We start from the raw sequence: 18,237 nt of genomic DNA on the forward strand, positions 1-18,237 counted from the left end.
GCAGATTAGGGAAGGTAGGAAATTGAGAGAGGGCAAACAAATCTCATCTCTTGCTGTTTTTGCTCCATGGCCACTTTGAGAGGAGTACCCCATCAGACGGAATGAGGGCGGGAAATACAGAAAAGAGGGGCGGAGAGTGAATAAGGCAAATGATAAGTATAGAGGCAAAGAAGTGGCGAGCTGCCTTTGGGTATGCATGGAGTTCCCGCTGAGTAGAAAGTAGCGTGTGTCAATAGTTCATCTACAAACAGCAGTTCACTCCGTCCTTCCTGCAGTCTCAGCTAAAGCCCTGCCTGTGTCTCTCCTCGCAGCAGCTCCAGGCCCTTTAGTTCACCATAATGGAGGAAACTGCAGGGGGCTCCCAACACCTCTCTGCCTCATTCTGTTTTGACACAGACACCCACTGGACCCCCTTCTTTATGCTATTATGTTCTGCAATGCAACTGGATACAGCCACAGGGCATTACCTCTGATTGTCTGAGAACACTTCTATAAGACTAAGCGATGATTTTGTATGGGCACGTGTCCTGTGAGTGTATATGTCAGGTCCATGGCTCTTTTCCAGTTCAGTACAGGAATATTTATGTTGCAGAGCTGGGCAAAGACGTATCAACGTATCAGCATTTTAAACCTTTGCTGTGAAGGCTTTAAAAATGATTTTGTCTAATCTTATCTAACATATTCATTATCCATTCTTCATTATTTAAATTATATTAAATTTACACATATTCACACTTTAAATTATTTTAAATAAAATAAAACCATTGGTTCCAAATAAACAGGTGTCTTCCTTTTTTACATTGCAGAATATTGGAATATACTGTTTGGACATGGTCGAGGAATTGATCTGAACCAGACAGTAAATGGAGACACAAAAAGGCACAAAACACAAAGGGTTAAAGTAAAATATGTAATAGAATAATGTATCTAATCTTACCACAGTTAACACAGAGGCCCCTCTATAGAACATCTCCCTAAACTGAATGATCTATTGACCATTATGTATATAAGTAGTAGAATTATGACAAATTTTTTCAAACAACTTACACTAACATCTGCTGCTGTAGTTCATTTCTTTATTCCAAAATAAAGTGAATAGTCAAGTTTAGAAATTGTGCCAGGAATGAACTACCAATCAAGTGAACTTGATCGGCCCTTATGTGCACATTTACTACCAGTGAAGTCCCTTCAACATCGACTTTGTCAGTGCATGTTTTTTGCTTTGTTGGAAAATGTAAAGACAGTTGAGGTTTCATCCGTAATAATTTAATTATAGAACATATAGAACTATTCAAAGGTCTTGGACTGTAACTTCAGAAAGGTACATCCAGCAGTTTGTGACCCAAAATGGCAACTGTTTGGCTCCAGGCCAGATCCCCTGCCTCTGTTGTAGGAAGAAACAGACAAGCATTGATTAGCTTCCAGGTTGTTGTTAATGTTCTTTTGTACTTGCTAATGTTGACCATATTTTGTGGTGCCTGAAGACAGGAGGAAAGTAATTACACACAAACTAATGTCCTTAATATCACTGTATGTTCTTATCAATAGGTTGGAGAAGCAGGATATTTCCATTAATAATGCGTGCTACGCTTCCATTCAACAAACAAAACTCATTATATTAAGTTAACCAACTCTGCTCTTGGCATCTTTTAATTTCACTTAACGTTGTTTTTTTATGCACATTTCTTGGCATATTTGTTCTCTTGGTAAAACCCAGACAATGCACTCATGCAAAACACACATACCGCCCCTTTTAAAGGCTGAGCCAGATGCCTACTGGTGCTGCCCAGACAGTGCAAGGGCAGCCAGTATGAGCCAGACAGCTTCCTCCCAGTCATCCCAGTCAGCCGGTCAGTCAGTGGCCAAAGAGGTGACACTGACAGCAGGTATCAGCGTCCCCATCCTGCCCATTTGACAGGAAGACATATGGTCTCGCTCCATCACTGGCTCTTAACTGTATTTTTTAGTTTTGATGGACAAACTATAGCCCTCTTTCCACCTGGTAATAAAATATAGTCTGTATCCTGGGTTTTGTGGTTAAGGACATGTCAGTGTCATGTTTGGATAGTTGGTATATGCTCCATAATTTTATACAGATGGAAAGTTAATCTAAATAACCAGCTGGGTTTTATGAAATGAGATTGGAACACAGATTTGATGAACAGTTTTTGATTCAAAAATGATGTGCTGTTGAATATTTGGACACATGCTTTACAACAAATCTAATGTGAGGGATAAACCGTAAACAGCTGGACTGGGGAAACAGATGTGCCATTTGAAGGAACTGTCCAACAATGTGAGCGAATAGGGGCATAGTTACATTTTGATGAGAAATCATTGAGTGATAGTTCAGTTTAACAAAATGGTGGAAACCCTTGTAACCATCTTGTGGTCTCAAAATTACATTTAAGTATGCTAGGGTCAAACTCACACAGTGTTATCTTGAATGGATATCCACGTAAAGCAGTTCATATTTTCTCTGTCTAACTAAAGCGTGCTGTGCCTGTTGAAAAATCTTCCTGTTTGGAATAGGCTGTTTGATTCTCCTGTGCTAAAGCTCTGGAGCTACTTTTTATAAACAGTCTATGGTGCAGAGTGAAGTTAGAAAACGTTGTTTGCATCGTACCTGGTTTAACTGCAATAAAGATTTTATAGTCAATGTTTTTTTACAAAATACAACAGAGTTTGCATTATTACTATTTATGGGTTTTACGTTTAAATATATTTTATGGATGTTTATTAGTTTGACTGACTGACTCAACTTCTGTTATTTTTTTCGTGCATTGCATGTTAGCAGTTTCAGAGGTCTGTTAAGCAAGCTACACGATCTCAAGTCCCAAATTCAGAGCTTTTCAAAATTAAAGCTCTGTAATTCACCTAAATATAAGGCATTGTAGCAAAAACAATATATTTTGAAGATAAATTGCTAAATCTATGAATGCTGTTTCCATGACGGAGTGGTGTAAGTTCAATGGTGATATGCTGCGATTTTGACCTGCAGTTTGACCTGCTGCTGTGGTTTATCCGAGGAAGTTAGTAAGCAAAGTGTGGCGACAATAACATGAACTATAATAAGATATATGTTCCAGATACAGACAGACATTTGTGGAATTAGTAGGTGATCGTGTTGCAGTTTTTTTATTACATTTCAATATTTGTTACCTGTGCCTTGATATTTCAGAATACATGCATATATTCTCCTACTATAAATACTGAGTAACTGTGTAGCCAATGTGTAGCCAATTCCGGACTTGCAAACCATAATTTACTGTCAAATATTTCAGATGCTGCATCCCCCAAGAAACTATCATTACATACATATAGACCCATAATGAAAGCTAATATTATTCGGTTGCCAAGTTTATAGCAAGATTATAGCTGAACCTCTGCTTTGCTGAGAAGCAGTCGTGTGCTCTTCCCACGCACTCGTTGGTTCAGGCCCATGCTGTCTTTCAGTGCCAGTTCTAATGTGATGAGCATTACAGTCATTATATCACTGGGATCATAAAAGCCATTGCTTCATTATATGCCTGTTTTATTGCCTTTATTTTATTGCCTTGGACAGCCGTGTTGTCTGCTGATGTTACAGCACCTTCCCACATTGCACCGTAAATGCAGCTCCCACCTCCCACCTCCACCACAGGCCGCCTGCATTTTAATTTCTTGGCCTAATGAAGCGCGATTTCTCTCCAGCAAGTTGAATCAATGGGAATCTCTGAGCATGCCGTCTCTTTTTCACTTTAGTCGTCAGTAAAGCCAGGAAAGGGATTTTATGTTTGTCTGGGAGGGTTTCTGTGTTTGTGCCCCTCCTGGTTTTTATGTGTGCTTCTATATGCAGGGTTCCATGGTTTGTGTGTGTTTCTTCTGCATGCGAGCACGGGCCACAATGAGCTGCCTGCAAAACTGTGTTCTCCTGCTGTTTGATAAAGACCCATTTGTATGCAGGATCTTTCTCCTCACGACCATTAAAGGTATCAGATTACCTCGCAAGTGCAAATCACATCATTGTCTTCATCCCCATTAACTAGGTCCTGTGGATCTCTGCACTAACACACATAAACACACACACTCATACTCGTTTCTCAAAATGTTAATATGTTGACATTTGAACCAACGAACGTTGGTATTGAATTATTTAGACTTAGGAGCACTCAGTTTGACGAGGAGGACGTTGGGCCACAGATTAATCTGCAAAGAGACACACTTGACATTATTGAAATAATCTGCTATATCTAGTGATTAAATGTCAAATCTTCTGCAGCCACGGGGGAGGGAGTCATTGCTTCATGACTTATTTAAGGAGGTCCTGTGTCAGGTTGGCTATTCATTGCAGCTTCACAAATAAAAAATGATTTGATCAGATTAGAAACCTTTCATATCCTCACGAAGCCCTTATAATTCCCCCAGCCCCAAAGTCCCCACACAACACCGCTGAGCAATAAAAACAAAACAGGGTCAACACGCTCATTTTGCTGGAGGGAAAAGTGCTCTACATTATTACTTCCCTCCTATGCTCGGTTGAGAAAGACTGATCTTGTGACCTCCAATTTGCTGCTGTGACCTGCTAATTACCCACAATTAAGTCTTCAATCATCTGCTTTAGTTCTGCCATATGTTCGCACAACATGATCATCACCTATAATTGTCATGAGGTAATATCTGAGAGAGACAATCAAGCATTTTTGCCAGGAAACAATATAATGCATCAATTACCGTAAGACAGAGAACACTAAAGTATGAAGCTTAATGGAATAGTTCATCCAAAAATGATAATTCACTCATTATCTACCCACTCCTATGCCGATGGAGGGGTGGATGTAGTGTTTGAGTCCACAAAACACTGCTAGAGTCTCAGGGGTAAACATTATACCAGCCAAATCAAATACAACTAAAGATATTAGTGAGCTATCTTCAGACGTAAAAAAAGCAACAGCAAAAAACATATTATTCCATTCTACTGCCCCTGTGCTGTCATCCAAATGTCCGCAAGCCCCAACATTCATATTCAACTCTAAACAAGTTCATTTACAACATGTTTTGAAGCTTTTTAAAATCTTCTGGTCAACATTCTGGTCGGCTTCAAACAGAGTGTAAAACATTGTTTCCAGTCAAATAGGAATTTCGGGGCTTGCAGATATTTGAATGGCACCACACGAGCCTGAAAATACAGCTCACTAATATTTTCAGTTGCATTGGAAGCAGCTGCTAGCTTGCTGCCACACTGTTTACCCCTGAAACTCCAGAAGTGTTTTGTGGACTCAAACACTCACCCTCCCTTCCATCAGCATAGCAGACATTAAGTGAATTATCATATTGGGGTGAGCTATTCCTTTAATCTTCTTTACCTGCCTGACGAAGCGTCTCTCAATTGTATGTTTGTATACAAATGCGTATGTTCACATATAGTTTGGGTATCATTGTGTCTCTGTATCAGTTTCTTTGATCTACATGGTCATTTCTTTTTTCCATCCATCCATCCATCCATCATCTACACTGCTTATCCATATAAGGGTCAAGGGTGGCGCTGCAGGGCGTGAGACAGGGTACATCCCTGACAGGTCGCCAGCATATCGCAATGTACTCGCCAGTGAATTGATGTGCCTTGTGGACTGAAGAGCAAAGAAATTGAAGAGGTTGCTGATTTGTGAAAACATGGCCACCTGCTTTGTGAAAATATCAGCTTAAATGACAACTATTGAATAGTTGGTATTTATGAGATCAACATATATCTGCAGTTCTTCAAGCTAGCGTGTCTTGATTGTCATGGTTATTTCTATGGCCAGCAAAGCTTGCTGCCACACTGTTTACCCCTTTCAGAGTTAATGTAGTTAATGGAACCTCACTATGGACTATAAATAACTGAGATTAACTAATTTCTCCCTGGAACCTTTTTTTAACTGTGTAATAATGGTTCCTCCCATGTCAGTGTGTGCAAATGGAAATGTTTATGTGTGCCCATGTGTAGCATTGGGATTGCTGGCTACAAAATTGCCTGCAACAGCCACTCGGGTGTCCTCACTTCTCTCTGCCAGCCACTGCATAGTGGTCATTTCCAGTACTCCTATCCACACAGGATTGGATTAATCAAATCCTTATATTATAGCCTAATGCCCATATGGCAGACAGTCTTCCTCTAAAACTGCATTTCCACATCACTCAACAGTCATTAAATGACAGCTTGACTCTCTAGTGTATCATTCAAGTTCTGAGTTCATTCAAAACCTTAAAAAAAGATTCAAACCTTGGTCTTGGTTTGCCACTGTTTATATTACACCATCTGTATGTAGAGGTGCATATTCATGTTTCAACTTACCCCAATCAGTTCAAGTCACTCCCTCTCCAAACCTATGGAGCTTAACTACACCCCTTCTTTATAATGCATAAAGAAAAAGGATGGTTTGGGCTTAGGTTTATGTAAATTAAATTGGACTGCCATTTAAAATAACAGCTGAAAGTGTGTTGTGCATGCTAAAAGCGAAATAGGTTTAATGTCTGGAAATAGCTTGGGTATAAAATAAAGAAATCTGATATGAATCAATATATTTCTGAAGAAACCTTGGATGGTACAGCATATCATGTTTTTAATTATTTTCCTCTGATTCTAAGTACAACATTTTGTATTACTTGTGTAATAATTACAATGTCTCAGTAAAACCTTCTTGGTGGCTGTGTCGGACCAAAATTCCATATTGTGTTGATTCATTAAAAGGTTATATGAATCTCGGAAGTTGGGGCTTAGAAATAGCAACCTTAGAAGGGAATTCCAGACATTCTTCTGAGGCATTTCCAGACCAGATGGGATGTATAACCCCTCAAATTAGTTCTGAAAAGCACCAGGGATTCCAGACCAACTTAAACCTGTGATGTGAAGGAGCAGCAACTCTACTCCTGCTCACTTTATAGGGTGTCCTAGGTACCACAGCCATTCTTTAACTCCACAAATTATTGAATTATTTATTTGTAATTAGGACAGAATGGTCAAACTCCCTTGATCCCCTCACCACTCTCAGGATGGAACCTGCATTACTCCTCCTGAATCTGAGGTTTGGCGATTTGCTGGAGCCTCAATACCATTACTGCCACATTTATATCTACATCAGGGCCTGTGGTCATAAAGTTTGCACAGCTGCTTCGGAGGTAACCTACATGTGTGACATCACGATTTGTGTGATAATTGTCAAAATAATTGATATAGACTGTGGTTGTCTTTCTCAGACATGCTGGTCCTATTAAGAGCTATTAGTGGCAGTTCTGGTGAGTTCCCTCTGGCGACTCCCCCCTGCACCTGCTCTCACTGTTTAACATTCATGAACACATTAAATCTCCAGCATCTGATCAAACGACCCTCAAAGATACACATACAACACACACAAACACACACACACACACACACACACACACACACACACACACACACACATGGTTGTGTCTCCATGACATCAGAGAACATTACATTGACTAGTTTGGTAGTGTATGTTTATCAGTCAAACTGTTGCAACCAAATATTCCAACACACATCCACAGTGATAAACCCCTTCTGGTATTTGTTGTAACAAGTAGTCAGTGATCTCTTTGCTGTGATATTGTATTGAATGCCATTGTGAGAAGGTTAAGTTACATTAATTTACTAACTTGGCTCATGAAGTTGCAATACCATTCGTGTCCACAATGGAGTAAAACATTGCTGAAAAGTTCACGAGGCCATATGTTGTATTCTATAGCTCGCCTTACTAAACCTAAAATAAAACCGTAAAATGGTGACTATTGAGCGCCTGAGATACAATTAAATTCTCATTCTAAAGTTAACAATTAAGTGGCTATTATTTGATGAGCAGTGAGTGAAGAAGGCATTAATTTCCTACACAGCCCAACACACTGGTATGTGCCAAGGGCTGGAGTTTAAGTAGACTCTGTTAGACTATTGAGAAACAATTAATGGACCAAACTGACTGTACTGTACCATATGGTGAGACACGCTTCCTCAGAATTGCTACTTATGATTGGTTGCTGTGTGAATTAGCAATGATAATGGTCCTTCTATCTCTGTCTCTCTCCTGGTAACATGTCCCTCTCTTGTATTTTCCAGTACGTAATTCACAGGAGTTGGATAACAACTCATTGAATTGGCACTAATGAAAGCAAGGGGACTAGCATAGCCGTCGATGGTTGGAACTCTATTAAAATTCACAGAAAAAAAATATGGGCAGTAAAATGCAAAACGAAAACGAATAGCTTATTTCTGTTACATTGCAAAAGACACAGTGGTGGAGAAAGGTGTTGTGACATAAATAATGAGAGGTAAAGCTTAAACCTGTAGTGTGTTTGAGAAATGATCCAGCTGCTTGGTGAAATAGCGTTCATATTAAGTGAGAGGTGATAATGGTCTCAGTGAGGTATTTTACAGCACTGTCTCCAGCGTGCTGTTTGTTTTTATGGAGTTTACTACGTGTACCTCCTCACCTTGACTACTTCCCTCTGTAAACATCAGTCAGTTGTAGCATTAGAACAAGAACCCCCTTAAGGGCCCTATTACCTCAACCCTTAAATTGTGATGATGAGGGAAGATGCTGTATTTGTGTTTGTTGAAATTAGTGTGAGGGCTTCTTCAGGACAGGGCACCTGTCTCAAACACAGCCAGGAAAGAACACTAAAGAGAGGAGTTGCTGATTTAATGATCTACCAGTAAATTTCAGCAAATAATATTTATTTTACTTCTCAAGTAAAAGCTTTAAAAGTTCAAATAATTATTGGTGTCTCAGTTTGCATTCAGTGTACTGTGTAAGTGCTGTTAAATAAACAATAGAGGGTAGAATTTGAGTCAAATTATTATTTGACTACAGATAATATGCTTGACCCCTGACGGGGACGAAGCGCCCTTTCGATGAGGGTGCTGAACTACCATCACTACCTCACCACCCAGGTAGTGGCACATGGTTGTTTTTACACATACAGACCATTGTTTTCAGGCAGAAAAAAGCGGACTCTGTCTCTGACAGGCTTACTCTGATGTGCTTATCTTTACTAACCAATCGGAAGCCGACAATGCTTTCGCTGTCCTATGCTGACTAGAAGGGTTCTAGAAGTTCTCAATTTTGGTTGTCATCATCTACTGTCACTATTATTGTGTTGTACAGGTGAATTCTGATCAGTGTCATTATTGTCTTGCGGATGTTGTTACAGTGGGTACCGATACTGTCAGATTTCCAGCAGAGGGAAACAGTTTGGAGCTTTGTGACAGGGAGCCCCCGCCAACCCCTGGCCCTGCACCTTGGGGACTACAACCTGGATGGCTTCCCTGATGCCCTGGTGGTCCTTCGCAACACCACTGGAAGGTAGGAAAAATATGCACACACTCACACCTAAGCCTTCCTCAATACTTTCTCTCACAAGTCTTCAAATGGGGTTGTGTTTGTTGGTGAGGTGTCTCGTAATCATTTTGGCCTAAACACATAAGAAGTTAATGTAAGTTCTTAATTTAAAAGTCTGTAATGTCTACTAAGTGAATGAGATATTGCTGAAATTAAACTAATCCTTACTTGGCAGGGGTTCCCTTGGAATTCGATCAAGTAGGTCCCTGAACCCCCCTCCAACTAATCTTTCCAGTACCATGCCTCAGTTCAGGAGCCATCACTGTGTGTGCCGGCCCAGGGCCTGCATATGTAGGACACAGCTCCATACAAACACCGTTTGCAATGTTATTACCCTAGTTTTAGGAATCTGATGTCATGAGAATCATGGATTTCTTGCATATCCACGTTCTCTCAGCTCTCATGAACATTTGCTTCATTTGTAAGCATCATATGAATTTGTCATGTAACATTTCCATTTTGATGAGATTATACTAACTATAGTATTCAGCTGAACACAAAATTGAATTGGAAACCTAATAACTGAAAATGCATACTTAAATGGCTTAGGCAAATCTGTTTAGCTTTCAGAACTGTAAATGTGTTTTTTCCACGAAATGACACATGCAGGATTTACTCATTTAATTATTGTGAAATTACTTTACATGTTGACAAATTCTCATGCTCATGGATGTCTTCATTACCAGCAGTCGCCACAATGATGTGGTAACTTTTCAGTATGAGTTTCCAGGCTTAACAAAGCAGTTGACTCTCAATTCAGCAGAAAATAATTATTATCTATACATGCAACACCTATTGCACTTTTGGTCCTGGGAGAGGGTTTCCTCACATGCAGCTCTCTCAGGTTTCTATGTTTATTTTTCTCGCTGTAGAAAGGATCAACGGAAGTGGAAGTCGCACCTTATTGTTAATATGGGATATACAAATCAAATGTGATTGATTCATCTTTACCAATTTTACATTACAACCCATTTTTTTCAAGCAATAGATTGATTCAATCTTCTAATTAATAAAACCATAAGATATTAGCTAAAGAATAAATAAGACATACGTTTATATAATCGCTGAGGTCCATGACACTGTCCTTGGCTGCAGAATACAATACGATACAACAATTTTAGAATGACTTGCAATCAGAATCTGTGACATTTTAGATAATAAAGAAGTGATTGCATCCAGTTTACTAGAGCACCAACAGGGACAGCTAAGGTGAGGGTGTTCTTTAGTCTAGGGACATGACAACTGATAAGGTGGCCCTGTAATAAAAACCATTACAGCATGTGCTAGGACATAGCCACCATGGACACATGGTCTTTGTGTGTGTGCGTGCGTGCGTGCGTGCGTGCGTGCGTGCGTGCGTGTGTGTGTGTGTGCATGCATGCGTGTGTGTGTGCAGTATTTGGTGTATGGTGTGTGTTTTGAAGGACCTATGTGGATTATCTGGCCCCAGAGATGAAGATAAGATAGCCAAAAGGGTCAAGGCTGTCTGTGCATACTGATTGGGCTGAGTGTGTGTATGTTTGTGCATATCTTAGAGTGTTTGAGTGCTTGCTCTGTCAGAAATAGTAAGATGTTGACTAAGAGCTTCAAACGACTCACACACATGCATTAGAACCCTACTTTCATGTCTACTCTCTATATAATCATTGTAAGTCTGGTCAGGCTTAACTCTTTATGGTCATCCTCATCTAGAAATGACCTGTAATCACAGAAGCTATCGCTTCACTCTTTATTCCCTCCCTTTTCTCAATTTCCTTCTCATTTTAAGCCCAACCATTTTAATCCTGTACTCGGCCCTGTCATTATTGTGGAACTCCAACAGAAACATTCAAAATCACATCTTCAGCATATGGAGGAAAGAGGAAGATGGAGGGATGAGGGATGAAGAGTGGAAAGGTCAGGTTGATGAGAAAGAAGAATGATTTCAAAGGTTATAGGACTGTCCCAAGATGCCTTCTGGTTTGAATCCCTGAGGCAGTAAAACCAGACATCTTTCTACCACTGTGCACCAGAACAAGGCGAATAGATTCCAATGGTATCGGTGGTTTAAATGGCAACTTCTTTGATCTAAAGAGCAGTGGAATTAAATAGAGCTCCCACAAGTCAATTCATCACAGTAATTCTGAAATACAAATGAACAATGTTTCAGAGGTCGTGTTTTAGTGATGAGATGTGTTGTTTTTGTTTTTCTAAAGACATTTTAAAACAAGGCCTTCTGTCCTCTTGCCTGCTTTGGATTCAGCTGCACTCCACACTTTGTCCTGCACCGGCCTTCGATTTGTCTTTGATTTCCTTCTAACCAAATGCTCTCTGCTTACTAAATATTTGCACAGCCCTCCACTCTATTTTAACTCCCTCTCCATCCCTGTCCTTCTTTCTCTCTCTTCCCTATCCATCTCTTCTCCTTCGTCCTTCCAACTAGTTATTTATAGCTGCATTTCAGATAAAAGTCCTGCCAGTCTGCGTCCCCATCAGCAAAACAAATGCCTTTTTAAGTGTTCAAAATAGAAAGACGGAAGGAGAGAGGGTGTGAGATGAGATTAATTGGGTGGCATCAATGGAACAATGAGCAGATGGAGAGAGCAGAAGGAATAAATAGAGAGCTGGGAGGTCATTTAAGAGACTATTTTCTGACACAGTTCAGGTTTGTAGGATACAGCTGAAACATATACCAGTGTTTTTGGTTATACTGCCTCATATAGAGTATTATTTATCTTGTTAATGCTTTTTGGTTGATTACACTTCTTATTTTAATACTTTCTGTAAAACCTTAAATATGTACACATTAGAACACATGAACAAACATACCCATAGAAAACCATATATGGGTATGTTTATCCTGTATCTACAGATGATACAGGATAAACTCTGGTTTCAGAAAATATTCAGACCTTATTCTATGCACACTTCTGTGTTATGGGTTTAATTCTAAATTGGTGAAATTGCTTTTTTTTTTTAAATAAGCACTTTTTTTATATATATATATTTTATATTTAAAAATATATAAATAACATTATGTGATGTTGGACAGATCAAGTGAATACCTAATTTCTGAAGCTGTGCTCCGTGTGTGTGTTATTGATAGAATTTGGAGCCACCTTTACACTTCTTTTATATAGCCATCTTTTCAATCTGAGTTGAGTCAGAAAGATCCTGGCCACAGGATCGTTCACAGTAGTGTATGTCAGGCAAACAGCAGGTACTGCCTCGCTTGGACATCCTAGGCATTGCTGCATTCAGGTTTTGGCAGTCAGAGCATCATGCTTTGGGGGAACTTCCCATTGGCAGGAAGAAGGTGACGGGTCAGAAGTGAGGGAAAGATTAATGAAGCCAAAAACAGAGAGATCAACAGTACACCTTGGAAAACAACACCCCAAAGCATACAGCCAAGAAAAGCTGGAGTAGCTTCGGGACTCCGTCTGTCCATGAGGGGAAATGTCAAAGCCTAGCTGCATAGAATATCTGTGGAGAGACTGACAGTTCACAGATGCCTCCCTTCCAGACTGGTGGAACTTGAGAGGATCTGTCAAGAATATAAAGACAAACTGCCCAAATCCACGTGTGCAAAGTTTGTAGAAACTTACCCAAGAAACCTGGAAACTATAATTGATGCTAGAGGGGCTGATACATAGTAAAAGTCTTTGCAAACAACAGAATACAGGAAAAACATTCTGGCTTATTGAGTGTACACTGGTTGGCAAATCCAATAAAATTGTAATCAATAGCACAATAAATTATGCAAAAGGAGAATGGGTCTGGACACCAAGTCTTAATATTGTGAAGACATTTTAACCATCCATCAATTTTTTAAGACTTTAAGCACTGGGGTGACTTTAGGAACTGGGGTGAGTCCAGACTAGGGACACTCATCATTTGTATTTAGTTATACAGTACATGTGTTAGTATATATAATGTGCCCTTTTGTCCATGGGTATACCGCAACAATTTTATGTTGTGTGTAATTTCCATCAGCAGCTACTTCAATCTTAAGAGTCCACATTAAATCAAAGCCAGAGGACAGATGGTTCCTTGAGGCACACAACAAATTGTTAGATCACAACAAAGAAAATTAGACCATTGCTCCTTGCTGAAAGTAGCTCTTATAGGTGTGTTTGCAAATACAATTGGCATCTTGGGGAAGAGGCACTAAAGTGTCAGCAAAGGAGATCCAGGCCCAGGAGGAGAACAGCAGTATGAAACTACAAGAGAGATTTTTATCTTTTCCTTTAAAAAAAAAAATCTTATATGAGTGAGAGAAGCTTTCAGCAGGGGGCCTGATGATAAAGGGAGGATCCTTTAGGTGAAGATGAGACAGCATGGGGTGGTACTGTTCAGCATACCGTACCACTTGAGTGTACCAGTTTCAAGAGATTAGATTAGATTAGAAAACTTTATTTATCCCAACATGGGCAATTTCGTTCACAGTGTCCAGTCTCACATAATAATAACAAGAGTTCTCCTTCCTTGAAATGTTAGTTATTCATTCATCATTATTTGCTGCCGCCATCATACTGTCACCTTTTCCCTTTGTTAAGGGAGTACCTCATCTTATTGAGGTACTACATTACTTTTGTAAACTGTATATACAATTATGTATAATTATCCCAAATTATACAATTATCTACAATGGTGAAGTAGTGACTAAATCTATTTGTATACACTACATCACGATTAATATTATGAATTAAGTTCAGTAAATAATAGATATTGGTATTGCTACTGCTCTGCTTAATTATTGAAATAAAACCATGTATAACCTTTTCAATCATTAAGAAAGTAATCCACCTGGTGGTACAAATAAAACAATTTTAAAATAATAGACAATCACAAACCTTTTTAAACAAGGAAAGTTGTTGTGTTGGGTCAGAGGAGAGGCGGTGGTCTAGTGGCAGAAACTTGGACTATGGGCAGCGAAGGTCTCTGGTTCGTCTCTGGTTCGACTCCACGGAGAGACAACAAAAGACGAACCTGGATTGATCTGTCCAAAAATCCAAGGCACCTTACTCCCCCAACATCTGCTCCCCGAGCGCTGTACATGGTCGCTCACTGCTCTGTGTGTCCTGCACCAGATGGGTGAAAAGCAGAGGTTTAATTTCCCTACCTGCATGAGTGTGCCTTTGCATGTCTGTGCATGTGTTTGGGACTAATAAATGCATCCTAATCTTAATCTTCGTCTCAATGAATAGTTTTAAGTGATCTCAAATATCCTTTAATGACTATAAGCATGTATCCAAGTTTTGCAAAAACTGCAACAAACCTTTATTTATCTCGATCTGCACTGGGTGAGTAAAAAAGGCCCTTTTGTAGATATATAAGCTGAAAGTTGGTAATACAGTATATTATGGCCAAAAATAAATGTTGTTGCAGAGCACAGTGTCTCACAGACAAATAAGTGCTGCAGCATGTAAAGTGAAGCTAGTTGCAACAACCACAAACCTTTTACAGCTTTATTTTTTCTCTGCTTTGTCTAAACCTATATTACTGTCTTTTTTTTACAGTACCATTATCTACGGCGATAAGAGGCTTTGAGAGTTGTCAAAATGACTTACAGTCCTGATCTGATTTATTGGTTCCCCTGAATTTCATGCTCATAATTTTTAATATCCACAGGATGCATACATCCACTTGCAAATGCAAATGAACCAATGTATTACAACCAGAATAAAATGTCCAAGGTTACCGAACAAAAAATTAAAGTTGCATAATAGTCCTCCAATTTTTTTTATCGTTTTGATAAAGGTTATTTTAAAAAAAAAACAGTGCTTTATTTTCAGCATTCACATGATCTGCATTAATTAATGAATTATGGTTTCAATGCCTTAAAAAGACAGAAAATCATAAACACATCAAAAACTCAACATAGAAACGAAAACGTGTTGTTAACATACTATAGACATCTAATGAGCTTCAAGCTGACCTGCGGCAAAATCTGTTTTGATGGTTTCAGTTCATGCATACTCCGTTCAGAAAACCAAAACATTCTCCATGGTCGAAATGCGAGAAGGACACCACCGCTGAAAGAAGAAACAACAAGTCTTGTGTTTGCTAAACCTCTTTATAGATAACTCACAGTCTTTCTAGGATAGTGTTGTATTGATAGATTGCAAACCTGACCTGCCTACACTAAAACGGTTCTATTGTGCTGTTAGGCTGGTTTCCTGCATGTGGTACTAAAGGCATTAAATGTATCAAAGGAATGATGAAATCAAAAGACTAGGCATTAAAAAATGTAATGTGTTTCTTGCCATCAGAAAACTAGGTGTGAGGTGAATGTCTAGGGACTTTTTTAGCAGGACTAACAATCCAAAGCACACATCTGGCTTTTTAAAAGGTTGATTTAAAGGGAAAGATCGAGTGCTTTGACCTGTCTGGCAATAAGTCCTCAGCCAAGTCCCATTGAAAACCTTCAGAGCTGAAATCTGCCATTGCAAAAGGGACTCTTGCAAATTAAAATAGCTTAAATGCAGAGACTAAAAGCAAAGAGATGCAGGAAGCTTCTAGCTGATTATAAGAAACATTTGAAGGCTCTCATGCTTCCAAAGGCTCTGCAACCAAATATTAATGAAGGGTGGAAATATTTGTGTCCAGGGCACATTTTCTGTTTGCTTTATGTCATTATAAGGCAAATTTTGTTTTTTCATTTGTCTTTTCTTTAGCAACCTTGGGCATTTTACAAAAATATTCTGGTAGACTGGTTATACAAAATAGATAATTTGCATTCCAATTGGAGAAATTGTGATTATGTAATTTATATTCATTGGTGCCAATCATTTTGACCAGGGCAGTATGATGTGCAGTTGTCCTGAGAGAGTATTTAACACTTGCACCTGCTGCTGTGCTTTGGAGAAACATCAGTAAATAACAGCATTTTCTTGGAACAACATCAACTACGGGTCACTCTCACATTACTGTGTGTTTGCGTGTGTGTGTGCGCTATAGGATTGTATGTGTCAGACATAAGCTCTTATAGAATGGGATTATCTTCAGCTGCAATCATGCGTTTTTTTCCCCCACTTCACTGTGGCATCCATACACTGATTAAAAGGTGCATAGGTCAGCTTTAATGTGCGATTTGCCGCGAGCAACTTCGATATAATCAGGCGTATGCTTGTGTCAAATGTGAACATCACCATGTGTTTCTCTGTTAGAAAAACAGCTGCTAGATCACCTTCCCTGCGATCTCCCTTTCCAGCAGATCAGCACCCCTCCTTGATCTGAGGCTGTTAGAGAGCCAAGGCTGTCATCATTCACAGTGACCTGTAACATAGGCAGATGACCACCAGTCAGATGAGACCAAAAGATTACTATAGGCCATAGCTCTCTCATTACCAGCCTCGGCCATACACAATGGTTTAACACCCTTCAACTCAGCATGCTTACAAACCACTGTTCATTCGAGACAGCTGCAGCACATTCAGAAAGACTACTCAATGTCAGTGTTATTAAGATATATTCGTCAAACTACATTATGTTTAAGAGTAAACCTTCACTGCCTGTCCTAAACCTGCCTCTTTCAAACGGTCTGTTCCTTTGGCCCCTAAGAATTCAGAAACCAAGAGTGAAGCCATTAAGATTAAGGGTTCAGGAGATATCCATTTCAAATACATATAGATATGTATAAATAGATACACACTGACCGATTGTGAAATTAGTAGGTAGATTCCAAAACAAAAATTGACTTGATTTTATTTTAAAATATGGATATGGTTTATTTGGTTTAGCCTCAGGGTATTGCCTTGGATGCTGGTGTCAACCAGCTCCAGGCAGTTCTTCATCCCTCGCTCTCTTGTCACTCCCATCACCAGAAACCTTCAAAGAGACAATTTTCAAAGTGTATGAGTCACTGAGCGGCAACTGGGCATAGCAATGACAAGCTCCTGCCCTTCTATCTAGACATTGTGGTTATGTCTCAGCAGCTGGAATTGACTGCTCTTTCTAAATCACTCTATTTTCCTGGTTTATCTGTTGCAACTACAGTCATCCTGGTATCCGCAATAGAATACCAGAATACATGCACCATTGTGGAAAGAATAATTAATTAATTTAATGCTGTTCTTACTTTTTTTCCAGCACTGTCTTGTTGTCTCTTAAGGGCTGAATAATTAAAGTTAATTAATAATGTATAACTTGCTGTCTTGGAGGTTTTTTTCTCCATATTTTGCAGCCCTTATATCCCCAGAAGATCGTCCTGACTGCAAAGATTGGGAATGTAACTATTTGAGTTTGGCCCCTTTGGACATTAGAGGAAGTGGGATGTCTGTGAAACAAGCTCCTTCCTTGTATAATTTCTTTGATTACTACAGAGAGTCATATGGTAACAACTAATTTACTGTATGAAAATATAATTAATTAACACAAATCACAAAATGTAAATACAATCCATACCAGTGGTTTATTCGAGGGGATACAGTAACTCTGTGGCCAAGTCATTTCACCCCTCCCTACCCCTAACCTTGCTCCTTGTTTTCGAGGGTTATCTTGCCCCTTGAAAGTTAAGAGGGGTAGTTGTTGAAATCTCCCCCTAGCTACGAATTGTGATAGCATCATATCCGTTACTGATTGTCAGATATAGATTAACAGAAATACCATAGTGCATTTTTATGTTGGACATGCCGTATCTCCTGTGGTCTGGTTCTGGCTTAAGGAAGCATTTAAAACACAGCAGCAACATTTTCCCAACCTGCTTAAATACTATTAGGGTAAACCTGAGCGCTGCGTCAGATAAAGAATGAAAATATATCAATCTTTCTATATAGATAAAGTAGATAGAATCTGGGGTTTTCTCTTTCAACAGCAACATCATTGTTAATAGACCGTCACCTCTCATATTTTGTGTAATTGGCGCATTTAAGATACATGAAACAATGTG

At 39.3% G+C, this 18,237-nt stretch overlaps 1 protein-coding gene across 1 annotated transcript in view; it reads left to right on the top strand.

The window, feature by feature from the left end:
* The window catches only part of itfg1 (integrin alpha FG-GAP repeat containing 1), a 140,924-nt gene that overhangs the window by 46,702 nt on the left and 75,985 nt on the right, over positions 1 to 18,237 (top strand). The window contains exon 10 of the mRNA XM_062390039.1: positions 9,181 to 9,332. Within this exon, the coding sequence (XP_062246023.1) occupies positions 9,181 to 9,332 (152 nt within the window). The remainder of the gene's footprint in view (positions 1 to 9,180; positions 9,333 to 18,237) is intronic.

This window comes from Platichthys flesus, chromosome 1, assembly GCF_949316205.1.
Source record: "Platichthys flesus chromosome 1, fPlaFle2.1, whole genome shotgun sequence".
Lineage (NCBI taxonomy): Eukaryota > Metazoa > Chordata > Actinopteri > Pleuronectiformes > Pleuronectidae > Platichthys > Platichthys flesus.